The 20,229-nt window shown below is 50.1% G+C and overlaps 1 protein-coding gene across 1 annotated transcript in view; it reads right to left on the bottom strand.

Moving 5' to 3' along the window:
• LOC120030939 (protein tweety homolog 1-like) overlaps nt 1-19,727 on the bottom strand; it is a 34,519-nt gene extending 14,792 nt beyond the window's left edge. The window contains exons 1-7 of the mRNA XM_038976443.1: nt 19,593-19,727; nt 14,057-14,286; nt 12,334-12,445; nt 8,537-8,692; nt 8,333-8,412; nt 8,026-8,121; nt 7,626-7,698 (exon numbers count right to left, since the gene is read on the bottom strand). Coding sequence (XP_038832371.1) covers nt 7,626-7,698; nt 8,026-8,121; nt 8,333-8,412; nt 8,537-8,692; nt 12,334-12,445; nt 14,057-14,286; nt 19,593-19,727 — 882 coding nt within the window. The remainder of the gene's footprint in view (nt 1-7,625; nt 7,699-8,025; nt 8,122-8,332; nt 8,413-8,536; nt 8,693-12,333; nt 12,446-14,056; nt 14,287-19,592) is intronic.
• Between the last annotated feature and the right edge of the window lie 502 nt (nt 19,728-20,229).

Below are 20,229 nucleotides of genomic sequence, written 5' to 3' on the forward strand. Positions count from 1 at the left end.
GACCTACTGTCCCTCTCCATGCTGCGTAGGCCTGTTTTGTCCCTCTCCATGCTGCGTAGACTACTGTCCTTCCATGCTGCGTGGACCATACTGTCCCTCCCCAAGATGTGTAGGCCTATTGTCCATCTCCATGCTGTGAGACCTACTATCCCTCCCCATGCTGCATAGACCTACTGTCCCTCTCCATGCTGCATAGACCTACTGTCCATCTCCATGCTGCATAGACCTACTGTCCCTCTCCATGCTGCATAGACCTACTGTCCCTCTCCGTGCTGCAGAGACCTACTGTCCCTCTCCGTGCTGCGTAGACCTACTTTCCCTCTCCATGCTGAGTAGACCTCCTGTCCCTCTCCATGCTGAGTAGACCTCCTGTCCCTCTCCATGCTGAGTAGACCTCCTGTCCCTCTCCATGCTGAGTAGACCTCCTGTCCCTCTCCATGCTGCGTAGGCCTGTTTTGTCCCTCTCCATGCTGTATAGACCTACTGTCCCTCTCCAAACTGTATAGACCTACTGTCCCTCTCCAAACTGTATAGACCTACTGTTCCCTCTCCATACGGTGTAGACCTACTGTCCCTCTCCATACTGTGTAGACCTACTGTCCCCTCTCCATACTGAGTAGACCTACTGTCCCTCTCCATGCTGAGTAGACCTACTGGTCCCTCTCCATGCTGAGTAGACCTACTGTCCCTCTCCATGCTGAGTAGACTTCCTGTCCCTCTCCATGTGCGTAGGCCTGTTTGTCCCTCTCCATCTACTGTCCATCTCCATGCTGCACGGACCTACTGTCCTCTCCATGTGCATAGACCTACTGTCCATCTCCATGCTGCATAGACCTACTGTCCCTATCCATGCTGCATAGACCTACTGTCCCTATCCATGCTGCATAGACCTACTGTCCCTCTCCATGTTGTATAGATCTACTGTCCCTCTCCATGTTGTATAGATCTACTGTCCCTCTCCATACTGTATAGACCTACTGTCCCTCTCCATGTTGTGTAGACCTACTGTCCCTCTCCATCCTACTGTCCATCTCCATGCTGCACGGACCTACTGTCCCTCTCCATGCTGCATAGACCTACTGTCCATCTCCATGCTGCATAGACCTACTGTCCCTATCCATGCTGCATAGACCTACTGTCCCTATCCATGCTGCATAGACCTACTGTCCCTCTCATGTGTATAGATCTACGTCCCTCTCCATGTTGTATAGATCTACTGTCCCTCTCCATACTGTATAGACCTACTGTCCCTCTCCATGTTGTGTAGACCTACTGTCCCTCTCCATGCTGCGTAGGCCTGTTTTGTCCCTCTCCATGCTGCGTAGACCTACTGTCCCTCTCCATGCTGCGTGGACCTACTGTCCCTCCCCAAGATGTGTAGGCCTATGTCCATCTCCATGCTGTAGAGACCTACTATCCCTCCCCATGCTGTAGACTACTGTCCCTCTCCATGCTGCATAGACCTACTGTCCATCTCCATGCTGCATAGACCTACTGTCCCTCTCCATGCTGCGTAGACCTACTGTCCCTCTCCGTGCTGCAGAGACCTACTGTCCCTCTCCGTGCTGCGTAGACCTACTGTCCCTCTCCGTGCTGCGTAGACCTACTGTCCATCTCCGTGCTGCGTAGACCTACTGTCCATCTCCGTGCTGCGTAGACCTACTGTCCATCTCCGTGCTGCGTAGACCTACTGTCCCTCTATATGTTGCGTAGACCTACCGTCCCTCCATGCTGCGTAGACCTACTGTCCCTCTCCATGCTGCGTAGACCTACTGTCCTCTCCATGTTGCTAGACCTACTGTCCCTCTCCATGTTGCGTAGACTATGTCCCTCTCCATGTTGCGTAGACCTACTGTCCCTCTCCATGTTGCGTAGACCTACTGTCCCTCTCCATGTTGCGTAGACCTACTGTCCCTCTCCGTACTGCGTAGACCTACTGTCTCTCTCCGTACTGCGTAGACCTACTGTCCCTCTCCGTACTGCGTAGACCTACTGTCCCTCTCCGTAATGCGTAGACCTACTGTCCCTCTCCGTACTGCGTAGACCTACTGTCCCTCTCCGTACTGCGTAGACCTACTGTCCCTCTCCATGCTGAGTAGACCTCCTGTCCCTCTCCATGCTGAGTAGACCTCCTGTCCCTCTCCATGCTGAGTAGACCTCCTGTCCCTCTCCATGCTGAGTAGACCTCCTGTCCCTCTCCATGCTGAGTAGACCTCCTGTCTCTCTCCATGCTGCGTAGGCCTGTTTTGTCCCTCTCCATGCTGTGTGGACCTACTGTCCCTCCCCAAGATGTGTAGACCTACTGTCCCTCTCCATGCTGTGCAGACCTACCGTCCCTCTCCATGCTGTGCAGACCTACCGTCCCTCTCCATGCTGTGCAGACCTACCGTCCCTCTCCATGCTGTGCAGACCTACCGTCCCTCTCCATGCTGTGCAGACCTACTGTCCCTCTCCATGCTGTGCAGACCTACTGTCCCTCCAGTGCAGACCTACTGTCCCTCTCCATGCTGTGCAGACCTACTGTCCCTCTCCATGCTGTGCAGACCTACCGTCCCTCTCCATGCTGTGCAGACCTACCGTCCCTCTCCATGCTGTGCAGACCTACCGTCCCTCTCCATGCTGTCCAGACCTACCGTCCCTCTCCATGCTGTGCAGACTACTGTCCCTCTCCATGCGGTGCAGACCTACTGTCCCTCTCCATACGGTATAGACCTACTGTCCCTCTCCATACGGTATAGACCTACTGTCCCTCTCCATACGGTATAGACCTACTGTCCTCTCCAACGGTATAGACCTACTGTCCCTCTCCATACGGTATAGACCTACTGTCCCTCTCCATACGGTATAGACCTACTGTCCCTCTCCATACGGTATAGACCTACTGTCCCTCTCCATACGGTATAGACCTACTGTCCCTCTCCATACGGTATAGACCTACTGTGTGTTTCTCTTTCCATCTCGCTCTCTCCCTCTCTCATCCTGCTTTTCTCCTCTCTCAACTGTTTCCTCCCTTTCTCTATTATCCTCTCTCTCTTTTCATTTACATCGATCCCTTCCTTTTTTCCTCCCTCCTGACTCCCACAATGTAAAAAGAGCTGCAGGCACACAGACACAGAGCAAGGGGCAGGCTGACCAGGAGAGGGAGTGAGAGACCCAGACACACACAGAGAGAGAGAGAGAGAGTCGGTCCAGGGCAGTTTAGACCCACAGCTGGGTCATTGTTTGTCTGTCAGTGGCCAGGGACAGAAGGGCTCTGTGTGGACCGCTGGACGGGCTCTGAGACATCTCCAGCCAGCTCCACATGACACTGGTCTGCTTGAACCACTCTCTCTCCAGGCCTTTCAAGCTTCTTTCATAGACACAGGGGCGCGCACACGCACACAATGTCCTCCCCCCACTGCCCCTCTCTCCTGACAAACTTCCAAGGCATGGATTTGGAATGGGACAGTTGCAAGAAAGAACACTCCCTGGCAGTTGTCTCAGCAAATGTCATCAACAGTTCTATATTCTTGGCTCGCTGCCAATTCTTTATCAAAGCAATATTGAATAAAGATCTCTGTGTTCTCTATTCCCTCCAAATGTTTATTTTATTTAACCTTTATTTAAATGCCATAATAATTTGTTACTTTGCTGTAATGATGTGTTGTTGTCTGTGGTGTTGTGGTAGGCATCAATCAATAGAATGGCCAAGATCATGTCATAGCATAGAATCAAATGGTGCTTTTACTGTCACTGGTTGTCCCACTAGTCCCATTTCTACACCACCCTAAACAAACATCTCCTCCAACCCCCTCTCTTTCTCTCTGTGGGCTCTGGTGAGTCTTTGGAGATGTTCTCCCTCCCTCCCTCTCAACTTTCCCTCTCTCTCTCTCTCTCTCTGGGACTCTCTCTGGGACTCTCTCTCTCTCTCTGGGACTCTCTCTCTCTCTCTCTCTCTCTCTCTCTCTCTCTGGGACTCTCTCTCTCTCTCTCTCTCTGGGACTCTCTATGGGACTCTCTCTCTCTCTCTCTCTCTGGGACTCTCTATGGGACTCTCTCTCTCTCTCTCTCTCTCTCTCACTCTCACACTCTCTCTCTGGGACTCACACTCTCTCTCTCACACTCTCACACTCTCTCTCTGGGACTCACACTCTCTCTCACTCTGGGACTCACACTCTCTCTCACTCTGGGACTCACACTCTCTCTCACTCTCTCTCTCTGGGACTCTCTCTCTCTCTCTCTCTCTCTCTCTCTCTCTCTGAGGACTCTCTCTCTCTCTCTCTGACTCTCTCTCTCTCTCTCTGAGATCTCTCTCTCTCTCTCTCTCTGGGGAATCTCTCTCTCTCGGGACTCTCTCTCTCTCTCTCTGGGACTCCTCTCTCTCCTCTCTCTGGACTTCTCTCTCTCTCTCTGGGACTTCTCTCTCTCTCTCTGGAACTCTCTCTCTCTCTCTCTGGGACTCTCTCTCGCCTCTCTCTCTCTTCTGACTCTCCTCTCTCTCTCTCTCTCTCTGGGACTCTCTCTCTCTCTCTCTCTGGGACTCTCTCTCTCTCTCTCTCGGACTCCTCTCTCTCTCTCGACTCTCTCTCACTCTCTCTCTTGGGACTCTCTCTCTGGGATCTCTCTCTCTGGGTTCTCTCTCTCTGGGACCTCTCTCTCTGGGACCTCTCTCTCTGGGACCTCTCTCTCTGGGACCTCTCTCTCTGGGACCTCTCTCTCTGGGACCTCTCTCTCTGGGACTCTCTCTCTGGGACTCTCTCTCTCTCTCTCTCTGGGACTCTCTCTCTCTCTGGGACTCTCTCTCTCTCTCTCTGGGACTCTCTCTCTCTCTCTCTGGGACTCTCTCTCTCTCTCTCTGGACTCTCTCTCGGGACTCTCTCTCTCTCTCTCTGGATCTCTCTCTCTGGACTCTCTCTCTCTCTCTGGGACTCTCTCTCTCTCTCTCTGGACTCTCTCTCTACTCTCGGGACTCTCTCTCTTGGGACTCTCTGCTCTCTTGGGACTCTCTCTCTCTGTGGACTCTCTCTTCTCTCTGGGACTCTCTCTCTCTCTCTGGGACTCTCTCTCTCTCTCTGGGACTCTCTCTCTCTCTCTGGGACTCTCTCTCTCTCTCTCTGGGACTCTCTCTCTCTCTCTGGACTCTCTGGGACTCTCTCTCTCTGGGACTCTCTCTCTCTGGGACTCTCTCTCTCTGGGACTCTCTCTCTCTCTCTCTGGGACTCTCTCTCTCTCTCTCTGGGACTCTCTCTCACTCTCTGGGACTCTCTCTCACTCTCTGGGACTCTCTCTCACTCTCTGGGACTCTCTCTCACTCTGGGACTCTCTCTCACTCTGGGACTCACACTCTCTCTCACTCTGGACTCTCTCTCACTCTGGACTCTCTCTCACTCTGGACTCTCTCTCACTCTGGACTCTCTCTCACTCTGGGACTCTCTCTCACTCTGGGACTCTCTCTCACTCTGGGACTCTCTCTCACTCTGGGACTCTCTCTCACTCTGGGACTCTCTCTCACTCTGGGACTCTCTCTCACTCTGGGACTCTCTCTCACTCTGGGACTCTCTCTCACTCTGGGACTCTCTCACTCTGGGGACTCTCTCTCACTCGGGGACTCTCTCTACTCTGGGACTCTCTCTCACTCTGGGACTCTCTCTCACTCTGGGACTACTCTTCACTCTGGGACTCTCTCTCACTCTGGGACTCTCTACTTGGACTCTCTCTCAATCTGGGGACTCTCTCTCACTCTGGGACCTCTCTCACTCTGGGACTCTCTCTCACTCTGGGACCTCTCTCTCACTCTGGGACTCTCTCTCACTCTGGGACTCTCTCACTCTGGGACTCTCTCTCACTCTGGGACTCTCTCTCACTCTGGGACTCTCTCTCACTCTGGGACTCTCACTCTGGGACTCACACTCTCTCTCACTCTGGGACTCACACTCTCTCTCACTCTGGGACTCACACTCTCTCTCACTCTGGGACTCACACTCTCTCTCTCTCTGGGACTCTCTCTCTCTCTCTCTCTCTGGGACTCTCTCTCTCTCTCTCTCTCTGGGACTCTCTCTCTCTCTCTCTCTGGGACTCTCTCTCTCTCTCTCTCTCTCTGGGACTCTCTCTCACTCTGGGACTTCTCTCACTCTGGGACTCCTCTCTCACTCTGGGACTCTCTCTCACTCTGGGACTCTCTCTCACTCTGGGACTCTCTCTCACTCTGGGACTCTCACTCTGGGACTCACACTCTTCTCACTCGGGACACTCTCTTCACTCTGGGACTCACACCTCTCTCTCTCTCTGGGACTCTCTCTCTCTCTCTCTCTCTCTCGGGACTCTCTCCTCTCTCTCTCTTCTGGGACCTCTCTCTCTCTCTCTCTGGGACTCTCTCCTCTCTCTCCTCTGGGACTCTCTCTCTCTCTCTCTCTGGGACTCTCTCTCACTCTCTGGGACTCTCTCTCACTCTCTGGGACTCTCTCTCACTCTCTGGGACTCTCTCTCACTCTCTGGGACTCTCTCTCACTCTCTGGGACTCTCTCTCACTCTGGGACTCACACTCTCTCTCACTCTGGGACTCACTCTGGGACTCACTCTCACTCTGGGACTCTCTCTCACTCTGGACTCTCTCTCATTGGGACATCTCTCTCACTCTGGGACTCTCTCACTCTGGGATCTCTCTCACTTGGGAATCTCTCTCACTCTGGGACTCTTCTCACTCTGGGACTCTCTCTCACTCTGGGACTCTCTCTCACTCTGGGATCTCTCCTCACTCTGGGACTCTCTCTCACTCTGGGACTCTCTCACTCTACTCTACTCTCCTCCGGGACTCTCTCACTCTGGACTCCCCATCTGGGACTCTCTCTCACTCTGGGACTCTCTCTCACTCTGGGACTCTCTCTCACTTGGGACTCTCTTCACTCTGGACTCTCACTCTGGGATCTTCACTCTGGGACTCTCTCTCACTCTGGGACTCTCTCTCACTCTGGGACTCTCTCTCACTCGGGACTCTCTCACTCTGGGACTCTCACTCACTCTGGGACTTCCTCACTCACTTGGGACTCTCACTCACTCTGGGAATCACACTCATATGGGCTCACACTCCTCTCACTCTGGGACTCACACTCTCTCTACTCGGGACTCAACCTCTCACTCTCTCTCTCTCTCTCTCTGGGACTCCTCTCTCTCTCTCTGGGACTCTCTCTCTCTCTGGGACTCTCTCTCTCTCTGGGACTCTCTCTCTCTCTGGGACTCTCTCTCTCTCTGGGACTCTCTCTCTCTCTGGGACTCTCTCTCTCTCTGGGACTCTCTCTCTCTCTGGGACTCTCTCTCTGTCTCTGAAAAGCACTTGTGTTCTTCTTCCATCTCCTCCAAGCCATACGCCCACACACTAACACACACACACACTGTTCACAAACACACAGAAAATACACAGAACACACCTACACACTAATTTCTGCCCCATTTTCCCTCCTTCTTGGTCCCCTGCCATGACTGCAGACACCAACAGAAGTACATAGCCATTCTGTTCTGCTCTGGCCGGGACTTCTTTAAGACATTCCTGAGATACTCTCGAGCCATCCATGAACGACCAACTCCCTCCCTTCCCCTCAACAACACACACCACCCCTCCTCCTCTCCTCCCTTTATCCGTCAGTGTACACCACCACAGTGGCAGTCTCCAGGCCCAGGGAGCCCCAGCTTAGGAACAGAGCCAGCCAGGCCAGCACCGTCATCCTGGGAGGAGAAAAACCACACACACAGGGGTCAGCTAAGCACCAAACACACCTCCTAGCAACCATCATATATTACACAGCCTATATAACACAGAGTCACAGAGCATTACAAACTCAGTGTTGTTCGATGCAATACAACACACAGGATTTAACTGTCGGTCTCTCTCTCTCTGTGTGTGTGTGTGTGTGTGTGTGTGTGTGTGTGTGTGTGTGTGTGTGTGTGTGTGTGTGTGTGTATGTATATATGTGTGTGTATATGTATGTATGTATGTATGTATGTATGTATGTGTGTGTGTGTGTGTGTGTGTGTGTGTGTGTGTGTGCTTACAGGATGAGGAGCCAGCGGGCCTGTTTGGCTAGCCCCAGCAGGATGAACAGACACACTAGGAGGTCCAGCAACAACAGCAGCACGTAGGACAGCCACCTACAGCCCAGGAGATAACAGCCATCTCAGCAATAGGACACCATAGAACCACCCAATGCAGGGAATACACTTCCAAATACCTTTCTATGGTGCTGAACGCAAAACTCAATCTTTCAGCAAACCACAAGGGAGTGATATACTGACACACGCTATGTGTGTTCTTAACACCCAATTTAAAACATTGAAGAAGAAGACACTCCCACTCCCTCACCTGTAGTCCTCGTTGACCATCAGTGTGTTGGCTGCCCAGCCGAGGGGAAGGGGCTTGGCATGACCCCCTCGATGGTGCCACTGTGGGGGCCATGGAGGGGGGCACAGGGTGAGGCTGCTATGGGAGGATCTCCGCTATTGTTACTGCTGTTCCAGGCACCCCCGTCAGAGGAGCGAGCCATGGTCCGAGAGGTGACCAGGGAACCACGTTCTCTGACAGTCTCCTACAGTTCCGGGTGGACACCAAGTAGGGCTTACTGCCTGTAAACAGCTCCTCCATGGTGGTCAGGGGCCCGGGATGGACAGCTGTAGCCCAGAGATTGTGTCTGAAACCTGGGGAGGCGGAGAGGGAGGGGTGGGGCTGGGCAGACAGGGAGGTGGAGGTTATGAGTCATACAATCAATCTCATGGTCATGTAATCATAGAGATTTTGTAGTTGTATAATCAACAACATGGGGTGGGTGGAGATTGAATTACAATGAAAAACATGTACAGAGGAAAAAGGGCATCCATCACCCAGACAGATAAACCACTAAGTGACCGCGTGGGGACAGACATATAAACCACTGAGTGACCGCGTGGGGACAGACATATAAACCACTGAGTGACCGCGTGGGGACAGACAGATAAACCACTAAGTGACCGCGTGGGGAAGAATACAAACCACTGACAGACCGTGTGGGGACAAACAGATAAACCACTGAGTGACCGCGTGGGGACAGACATATAAACCACTGAGTGACCGCGTGGGGACAGACAGATAAACCACTGAGTGACCGCGTGGGGACAGACATATAAACCACTGACAGACCGTGTGGGGACAAACAGATAAACCACTGAGTGACCGCGTGGGGACAGACAGATAAACCACTGAGTGACCGCGTGGGGACAGACATATAAACCACTGACAGACCGCGTGGGGACAAACAGATAAACCACTGAGTGACGCGTGGGGACAGACATATAAACCACTGAGTGACGCGTGGGGACAGACAGATAAACCACTGAGTGAACGCGTGGGACAGACAGATAAACCACTGAGTGACCGCGTGGGGACAGACCTATAAACCACTGGTGACCGGTAGGGACAGACATTAAACCACTGAGTGACCGCGTGGGGACAGACATATAAACCACTGAGGGACCGCGTGGGGACAGACATATAAAACCACTGAGTGAGCGTGGGGACAGACATATAAACCACGAGTGACCGCGTGGGGACAGACATATAAACCACTGAGTGACCGCGTGGGACAGACATATAAAACACTGAGTGACCGCGTGGGGACAGACAGATAAACCACTGAGTGACCGCGTGGGACAGACATATAAAACACTGAGTGACCGTGTGTGGGGACAAACAGATAAACCACTGAGTGACCGCGTGGGGACGACAATATAAACCACTGACAGACCGTGTGGGGACAAACAATAAACCACTGAGTGACCGCGGGGGGAGACATATAAACCACTGAGTGACCGCGTGGGGACAGACATATAAACCACTGAGTGACCGCGTGGGGACAGACATATAAACCACTGACAGACCGTGTGGGGACAAACAGATAAACCACTGAGTGACCGCGTGGGGACAGACATATAAACCACTGAGAGACCGCGTGGGAACAGACATATAAACCACTGAGTGACCGCGTGGGGACAGACATATAAACCACTGAGTGACCGCGTGGGGACAAACAGATAAACCACTGAGTGACCGCGTGGGGACAGACATATAAACCACTGAGTGACCGCGTGGGGACAAACAGATAAACCACTGAGTGACCACGTGGGGACAGACATATAAACCACTGAGTGACCGCGTGGGGACAGACAGATAAACCACTGAGTGACCGCGTGGGGACAGACATATAAACCACTGAGTGACGCGTGGGCGCTTAACCATGAGTGACCGCGTGGGGACAGACATATAAACCACTGAGTGACCGCGTGGGGACAGACATATAAACCACTGAGTGACGCGTGGGGACAGACATATAAACCTGAGTGACGTGTGGGGACAGACATATTAACCACTGAGTGACCGTGTGGGACAGCAATATAAACCACTGAGTGACCGTGTGGGGACAGACATATAAACCACTGAGCGACCGCGTGGGGACAGACATATAAACCACTGAGCGACCGCGTGGGGACAGACATATAAACCACTGAGTGACCGCGTGGGGACAGACATATAAACCACTGACAGACCGTGTGGGGACAGACAGATAAACCACTGAGTGACCGCGTGGGACAGACATATAAACCACTGAGTGACCGCGTGGGGACAGACATATAAACCACTGAGTGACCGCGTGGGGACAGACATATAAACCACTGAGTGACCGCGTGGGGACAGACAGATAAACCACTGAGTGACCGCGTGGGGACAGACATATAAACCACTGAGTGACCGCGTGTGGGGACAAACAGATAAACACTGAGTGACCGCGTGGGGGAGACATATAAACCACTGAGTGGACCGGTGGGGACAGACATATTAACCACTGAGTGACCGTGTGGGGACAGACATATAAACCACTGAGTGACCGCGTGGGGGACAAACAGATAAACCACGAGTGACGCGTGGGGACGACATATAAACCACTGAGTGACCGCGTGGGGACAAAAGAATAAACCACTGAGTGACCACGTGGGGACAGACATATAAACCACTGAGTGACCGCGTGGGGACAGACAATAAACCACTGAGTGACCGCGTGGGGACAGACATATAAACCACTGAGTGACCGCGTGGGGACAGACATATAAACCACTGAGTGACCGCGTGGGGACAGACATATAAACCACTGAGTGACCGCGTGGGGACAGACATATAAACCACTGAGTGACCGCGTGGGGACAGACATATAAACCACTGAGTGACCGGTGGGGACAGACATTAACACTGAGTGACCGTGTGGGGACAGACATATAAACCACTGAGTGACGTGTGTGGGGACAGACATATAAACCACTGAGCTGACCGCGTGGGGGACAGACATATAAACCACGAGTGACCGCGTGGGGACAGACATATAAACCACTGAGTGACCGCGTGGGGACAGACAGATAAACCACTGAGTGACCGCGTGGGGCAGACAGATAACCACTGAGTGACCGCGTGGGGACAGACATATAAACCACTGAGTGACCGCGTGGGGACAGACATATTAACCACTGAGTGACCGTGTGGGGACAGACATATAAACCACTGAGTGACCGCGTGGGGCAGACAGATAAACCACTGAGAGACCGCGTGGGGACAGACATATAAACCACTGAGCGACCGCGTGGGGACAGACATATAAACCACTGAGTGACCGCGTGGGGACAGACATATAAACCACTGAGTGACCGCGTGGGGACAGACATATAAACCACTGAGTGACCGCGTGGGGACAGACAGATAAACCACTGAGTGACAGACATATAAACCACTGAGTGACCGCGTGGGGACATACATATAAACCACTGAATGACCGCGTGGGGACAGACAGATAAACCACTGAGTGACCGCGTGGGGACAGACATATAAATCACTGAGTGACCGCGTGGGGACAGACATATAAATCACTGAGTGACCGCGTGGGGACAGACATATAAATCACTGAGTGACCGCGTGGGTACAGACATAAATATCACTGAGTGACCGTGTGGGGACAGACATATAAACCACTGAGTGACCGCGTGGGGACAGACATATAAACCACTGAGTGACCGCGTGGGTACAGACATAAATATCACTGAGTGACCGTGTGGGGACAGACATATAAACCACTGAGTGACCGTGTGGGGACAGACAGATCCATATCACACCTGACAAGTTTACACCCCACTTTCTCTCCCTCTCCGCCAATATCTCTACCCCACACACACACACACACACACACACACACACACACACACACACACACACACACACACACACACACACGGTGCAGTGTAGATATTGTGCATGTCTGAAATTTGCTGGGAGGGAGGAGCTGGAGTACTCACCAGCAGATCGATGGAAGCCAGTGTGTAATTGGCTGTGAGAAGAGACGAGGTCAACTGATATATCCCATCATTAGCCTCACTGTTGCCATAGAAACCAACGCCTACGGCAACACTGCGAAAAGGGGAACAGGGATTGAGGGAGAGAGATTCATGTTTAATTCAGTTTGTACTGTATGTACATATTAAATGAATTTTACACAAAAAGATGGAACTGGTGAGAGTGATGTGAAATGTGAGAAACGGATGAATGAACGACCACAGGAAAACATAAGATAGATTAGAAGAGTCTTAGCAGTGTCTGCATCTGCAGTCTTCAGTCGGCGTGATGTTAGAAACATAAAAAAGAATCACATATATATCTCTCTGTTATTCAAATATTCAGATTAAAGCTTAGGCCAGATGTTCACCAAATCCCCTCGCACCCGAGAGCAATGGTATGACCCAATCTCCCACAAAGTATGTGACCCAGATTAGAAAGCGGGGAAAAAGAGGAGTGTTGTGTTTCATACAGTCAAATGTGTATGTTTTCTATGACAGCATCATGTGTGTCATATATGTGCTCTGATGCACAACTTGAAGAATAGGGTGTCATTTGATATTTTCCCACAATGCATTTCTAAAACTAAGATGTCTACTACCATGTCTCCCCTTTTTCATCTAAACAGCAAGAAGGTTGTGTATCAGAGAGAGAGAGATGACATCATCACGGCCGCAGGGGGGAACAGGACCACTATAACACAAACACATTGTGCTGTGTGATAAAGCAGTGACATCATCTCAGGCTGACAATACAATCCGATAACATGTGACATATGACAACGCTATGCTGCTGAGACGGGAGGGGACATCAACATCATGTGGCGTCAGAGCTGAAGGTTTTTAACTGTGGGTTTTCTATACGAGAACCCAATCTGGCTCAGTAAACCCCGCAAATTCTAATCTGGACCTCTAAACCAGTTCCACTTCATTCTTCTCCTCTAATCAGGGACTGATTAAGACCTGGGACACCAGGTGGGTGCAATTAATAATCAGGTAGAACAGAAAACCAGCAGTACTCCGGACCTCGTAGGGTAAGATTTGAATACCTGCTGCAATCTCCTCATGCAAACTTAAAATTAACATCCTGTCACAATGTGACTAAAATGCCCTCCTGACAGTGGATGACAGCATAGTCACCAGAGAGGGAACAGAGGAGAGATGATTCAATACGCTGAGATGGAACTTATGACATCATCGTCACGGTGACAGGAAACCACGATTACATTTCCAAACCACAAACATGCTGTCACAAGCCCAAACACCTAACCTCAGAGGCCTGGTCCCTGTGGTCAAACGACAACTTGACCACAGTCAGTTAGGTCAACTGTCTGTGTCAGAGCAAAATACTAACACATTGTAAAGCAGGGACTGGACACTACTTTCTACAGTGCTCTGAAAAGAACTTACATCAAAACACACACATGGTTATTAGACCATTGGGAAATAATGAAAGTTAGAAGATGGTACTTCTGTATTATAAAAAGGATTCCCTTTCCTCTATCCTTGTGACAAATGGTCATATGGTTTGGTCACGGTTCATGAATACAACACTCATGACACTGATGTCACAAAGACGACAGGACATCACAACATCCCAATGGCACGCATAAAGAGGTCACAATGACCCTCATAATGACATCACATTGACCCTGGCAGTGATGTCACAATAACCTCTCTTACTCACCAGCACAGTGTGACAGCCGCCACCGACACCCAGGTGACACAGCAGATACCCCGCCCTTTCTTGCCTCTGTATCCGTGGCCCGTGCTGCCCTCTTCATCCTCCTCCTCTTCCTCAGATCCCTCGCTCCGGTCACCACGGCGACAGCAGCAGTAGTGTATAAGGAAGGAGATAATGACGAGGAGGGAGAGAACGAGAGCAATGGCCGAGAGACTAGAGAGGACCAGTAGAGTCTGAGAGGGGGGGGGGGGGGGGGGGGGGGGGGGGGGGGGGGGGGGGGGGGGGGGGGGGGGTCAGTAAATCAAATTAAACACAACACTTTACAGACTGATGCTTATGGTAACACTGTCATTGTACTTGATTGCATATTGGAAAATGCATTGCTAAGTAACATTATCCCTCTGGGCAAAAACCTGACATAACGTAAAATCAATGTCCATATTCGGTTGATATTTAATTGCATTGTCAACATGTGAATAAATCAACCCTTGAAATTCTGTTGTTGATTTACGGTGGAAATCTGGTTCAAATTTGTGTACGTTTTATTTCTTCATTTTTCAACCCCCATTCCCCCCCCCCCCCCCCCCCCCCCAAAAAAAACAATTGACCTAGAATTGTTGACAGAAGACATTGATAAAATGTTGGTTCAACATATTTTTGCCGGCGGGATAGAATTGTATTTCAGAAACACATCATGCAACACTGTCTAACTAATAGAAGGAATGAAACTCCCATGAGCCTCCTCCACACCATTTGAGAGTCAAATATTGAGCCCAGACTGTAGCAGCTAGGGCTGGGTAAATGTATCAATATACTGTGTTATGGATAACAACAGGGATTCAGAGCAGCTGGGAGGTGCACGTGTCAGTCATGAGGACATCAGTGTATTCCCAGCCTTCATCATTGGAACCTCAATATTCTGCAAGAATCCCTACAGTGTATTTATGCAAACTAGCTAAATAACAGGTTGATATTGTGATACCTAAAATCACAACTTTTATTCAAAGCAACTTACAGTCATGCGTGCATACATTTTACGTATGGGTGGTCCCGGGAATCGAACCCATTACCCTGGCATTACAAGCACAATGCTCTACCAACTGAGCTACAAAGGACCACAACAAAGTACCACAATATACTTTGGTCCTATAATTCCACCGTGACAAATGGCGTACAGTCCTACCTACCCAAGCAGTGGAAGTGAAAGGTGATTTGAACATAGATTGTATAAAGTTATCCAGGGGACATCAACTAAAAAGCTGGAGGCTTTTTTCACACATACACACACACAAACGCACACAGGCACACAGACACACTAATCTGTATGACTCCATTCAGAAGAGCATACCTACTGCATTCATGAACCAGTAATTGAATGTAATAATATCATTCCTGACTGTTTAACATACATACTGAACATGCTTAAGGGTTAAAAGCTCCCTTGTATCGCCTCACTACTACCTCAGCTGCAAGCTGAAGTGAACATTAACGTTACTAAGCCCTGTCACATCTCTCCTGCATCTCATCATCAGCCTGCACTCTGACATACTAACATCTATCATACTCAACTTTACTGGAGAGTGCATTTAGCCAGAACACATATCTACAGCATTATCCCTCTCCATCTGCCTCTCACTCTCTCCCTCCCTCCCTCCCTTTCCTCTCCTCCACCTTATCTCTTATCCCTCTCTCCTGCTCTCTATAGCCCCCCCACCCATCCATGTTCCCCCTTCTCCCTCGCCTACTTTCTTTCTCCTTCACCCCCTCCCTCTCCCCCCCACTCCCTCTCTCTCCCCCTCCCTCTCGCCCCCCTTCCTCTCCCTCCTCCCCCTCCCTCTCTCTCCCCCTCATTCTCTCTCCCCCCTCCCCCGCTCTCTCCCTCTCTCTCTCCCCTCCCCCTCCCTCCGTCTCTCCCCCCTCTCCTATCCCCCTCTCTTTTTTTCTATCCACGCCACTGCAACTCTATTAATAATCTGTGACCTACTTAAATACATTCACTGCCACCCTCACTTTCTCTATCCCTTTTCACTCTCTCTTTCTGTCCTGTCTTCTGTTCCCCACTACCTCCTCACATTACTCATCCTCTCCTTTTACTCTCTCTTTCTGTCCTGTCTTCTGTTCCCCACTACCTCCTCACGTTACTCATCCTCTCCTTTTTACTCTCTCTTTCTGCCCTGTCTTCTGTTCCCCACTACCTCCTCACGTTACTCATCCTCTCCTTTTCACTCTCTCTTTCTGTCCTGTCTTCTGTTCCCCACTACCTCCTCACATTACTCATCCTCTCCTTTTACTCTCTCTTTCTGTCCTGTCTTCTGTTCCCCACTACCTCCTCACGTTACTCATCCTCTCCTTTTTACTCTCTCTTTCTGTCCTGTCTTCTGTTCCCCACTACCTCCTCACATTACTCATCCTCTCCTTTTTACTCTCTCTTTCTGTCCTGTCTTCTGTTCCCCACTACCTCCTCACGTTACTCATCCTCTCCTTTTTACTCTCTCTTTCTGTCCTGTCTTCTGTTCCCCACTACCTCCTCACGTTACTCATCCTCTCCTTTTTACTCTCTCTTTCTGTCCTGTCTTCTGTTCCCCACTACCTCCTCACGTTACTCATCCTCTCCTTTTTACTCTCTCTTTCTGTCCTGTCTTCTGTTCCCCACTACCTCCTCACGTTACTCATCCTGTCCCTCTCATTCTCTCTCCAAATGCTTTCCATTTCTTTTGTCTTTCTCTACTGGCGGATCATTTGAGAATCCCTCTCTCGGTACCATAGACATGTTGTAAACATGCAATGTGTGTGACGTAGGGAGTAGGGACGTAGAGCCACTGGAAGGGAATGGTGAAACCTAGAAATGAACAACAACACAACAAAATGGTGTGTTTTCTACCACAAAGACAATACAACATTTTGCTGCTACTACTAGTGTCTCCAGATTAAAACACTCAAACCAAATCCTACTCAAACCGTACTGTGGAACTTTTACAATTGCATAACAAGATGAGGGATGTAAACTGAACTGTAGTGGAGCTGAGGGATGTAAACTGAACTGTGGTGGAGCTGAGGGATGTAAACTGAACTGTAGTGGAGCTGAGGGATGTAAACTGATCTGTGGTGGAGCTGAGGGATGTAAACTGATCTGTAGTGGAGCTGAGGGATGTAAACTGAACTGTAGTGGAGCTGAGGGATGTAAACTGAACTGTGGTGGAGATGAGGGATGTAAACTGATCTGTGGTGGAGCTGAGGGATGTAAACTGAACTGTGGTGGAGCTGAGGGATGTAAACTGAACTGTGGTGGAGATGAGGGATGTAAACTGATCTGTGGTGGAGCTGAGGGATGTAAACTGAACTGTGGTGGAGCTGAGGGATGTAAACTGAACTGTAGTGGAGATGAGGGATGTAAACTGATCTGTAGTGGAGCTGAGGGATGTAAACTGAACTGTGGTGGAGCTGAGGGATGTAAACTGAACTGTAGTGGAGCTGAGGGATGTAAACTGATCTGTAGTGGAGCTGAGGGATGTAAACTGAACTGTAGTGGAGCTGAGGGATGTAAACTGATCTGTGGTGGAGCTGAGGGATGTAAACTGATCTGTAGTGGAGCTGAGGGATGTAAACTGAACTGTAGTGGAGCTGAGGGATGTAAACTGATCTGTAGTGGAGCTGAGGGATGTAAACTGAACTGTAGTGGAGCTGAGGGATGTAAACTGATCTGTAGTGGAGCTGAGGGATGTAAACTGATCTGTAGTGGAGCTGAGGGATGTAAACTGAACTGTAGTGGAGCTGAGGGATGTAAACTGATCTGTAGTGGAGCTGAGGGATGTAAACTGAACTGTGGTGGAGCTGAGGGATGTAAACTGAACTGTAGTGGAGCTGAGGGATGTAAACTGATCTGTAGTGGAGCTGAGGGATGTAAACTGAACTGTAGTGGAGCTGAGGGATGTAAACTGATCTGTGGTGGAGCTGAGGGATGTAAACTGATCTGTAGTGGAGCTGAGGGATGTAAACTGAACTGTAGTGGAGCTGAGGGATGTAAACTGATCTGTAGTGGAGCTGAGGGATGTAAACTGAACTGTAGTGGAGCTGAGGGATGTAAACTGATCTGTAGTGGAGCTGAGGGATGTAAACTGAACTGTAGTGGAGATGAGGGATGTAAACTGATCTGTAGTGGAGCTGAGGGATGTAAACTGAACTGTAGTGGAGCTGAGGGATGTAAACTGAACTGTAGTGGAGCTGAGGGATGTAAACTGATCTGTAGTGGAGCTGAGGGATGTAAACTGAACTGTAGTGGAGCTGAGGGATGTAAACTGATCTGTAGTGGAGCTGAGGGATGTAAACTGATCTGTAGTGGAGCTGAGGGATGTAAACTGAACTGTAGTGGAGCTGAGGGATGTAAACTGATCTGTAGTGGAGCTGAGGGATGTAAACTGAACTGTAGTGGAGATGAGGGATGTAAACTGATCTGTAGTGGAGCTGAGGGATGTAAACTGAACTGTAGTGGAGCTGAGGGATGTAAACTGAACTGTAGTGGAGCTGAGGGATGTAAACTGAACTGTAGTGGAGCTGAGGGATGTAAACTGAACTGTAGTGGAGATGAGGGATGTAAACTGATCTGTAGTGGAGCTGAGGGATGTAAACTGAACTGTAGTGGAGCTGAGGGATGTAAACTGAACTGTAGTGGAGATGAGGGATGTAAACTGATCTGTAGTGGAGCTGAGGGATGTAAACTGAACTGTAGTGGAGCTGAGGGATGTAAACTGATCTGTAGTGGAGCTGAGGGATGTAAACTGATCTGTAGTGGAGCTGAGGGATGTAAACTGAACTGTAGTGGAGCTGAGGGATGTAAACTGATCTGTAGTGGAGCTGAGGGATGTAAACTGAACTGTAGTGGAGATGAGGGATGTAAACTGATCTGTAGTGGAGCTGAGGGATGTAAACTGAACTGTAGTGGAGCTGAGGGATGTAAACTGATCTGTAGTGGAGCTGAGGGATGTAAACTGAACTGTGGTGGAGCTGAGGGATGTAAACTGAACTGTGGTGGAGCTGAGGGATGTAAACTGAACTGTGGTGGAGATGAGAACAGAACAGTGTAATTAAGTGCTAACAGTTTTGAGGAGACAGCCAGGTGGTGTAATATTTCTGATGACTTGAAATCCAGGTCAAGATTCTTCTGAGTAGTCTGGGCTCGTTTCCCTGTCAATAACTAGGCCACTTGCACCACTAGCATGAATAAGCTGTTTAAAAGCTCTAATAATACCACTAGGATTCTGCAAATGCCGCTGTGCAAAACAGAGAGGGATCTTTATGGAGCAGTATTTAACATGAGGGGGGGGGGGGGGGGTGTTATGTATCATTGCGGTATCAGACTTGGTTCTCATTCTTACCAAGTGCAATACATCTTTTTCATTGAATCTTAGCTGTCTTTTATTGTCAATCTTGTTGTTTGAACCAAGAGATAACTTGAGATAAATATGAATCAATCAGTCGTGCTGTGTGATTGGCCAGTTGTAGTTTGCGATGGATGTGATTGGCTGTGGGCGTTTTCTGTTACCTGTTGGTACTCCCAGCTGTCGGGGATGAAGAGGTTGTCTCTCATCGTCATGGTGAGGTCCAGCCGGGGGAGGGCGTGGCACATCCTTACCCATAGCGAAGGGGTGTAGCTGGGCACGGTCGCCATGGCAGCCATACTCTATCACCTAACCCCCCCTCCTCCACCCTGTTGAAAGGAACTAAGAGGAGAGAAGGGTTAGAATATCAAAGGTGTGTAAGTGATAGACATATTCCACATTTCCACACCAGTGGCGGACCAATGATAAATACTATGAGTAAACAAAGCCTTATGCTGTATGTGGTGCCAGGTGATGGCTATTGCAACTGAAATGTTGTCTGTCTACCACTCCTTCTTACACACTGTGGTCGAGACAGGGAAGAAAGATAAGATGTTTCAGAACAACCCTGCTGAGGACGCAGGCAGGGAGGGAGGGAGCGAGGGAGGGAACTAGGGGACATCACCTCACCAACCACCCCCCCCTCCAGTCTGTGGGAGAGCCAGCCAATGGTTGAACAGTTGTCAGACATGCTCATGTTCACTGAAACTTCCTATTTCATCAATCAGTGTACTGTAGGTGGGTCAGGACAATGTGAAGTTTCTCATAGACTCTGATCTAAGGTGATGTTTACATTGTCTT

The sequence above is a fragment of the Salvelinus namaycush genome, chromosome 37, assembly GCF_016432855.1.
Source record: "Salvelinus namaycush isolate Seneca chromosome 37, SaNama_1.0, whole genome shotgun sequence".
Classification (NCBI taxonomy): Eukaryota; Metazoa; Chordata; class Actinopteri; order Salmoniformes; family Salmonidae; genus Salvelinus; species Salvelinus namaycush.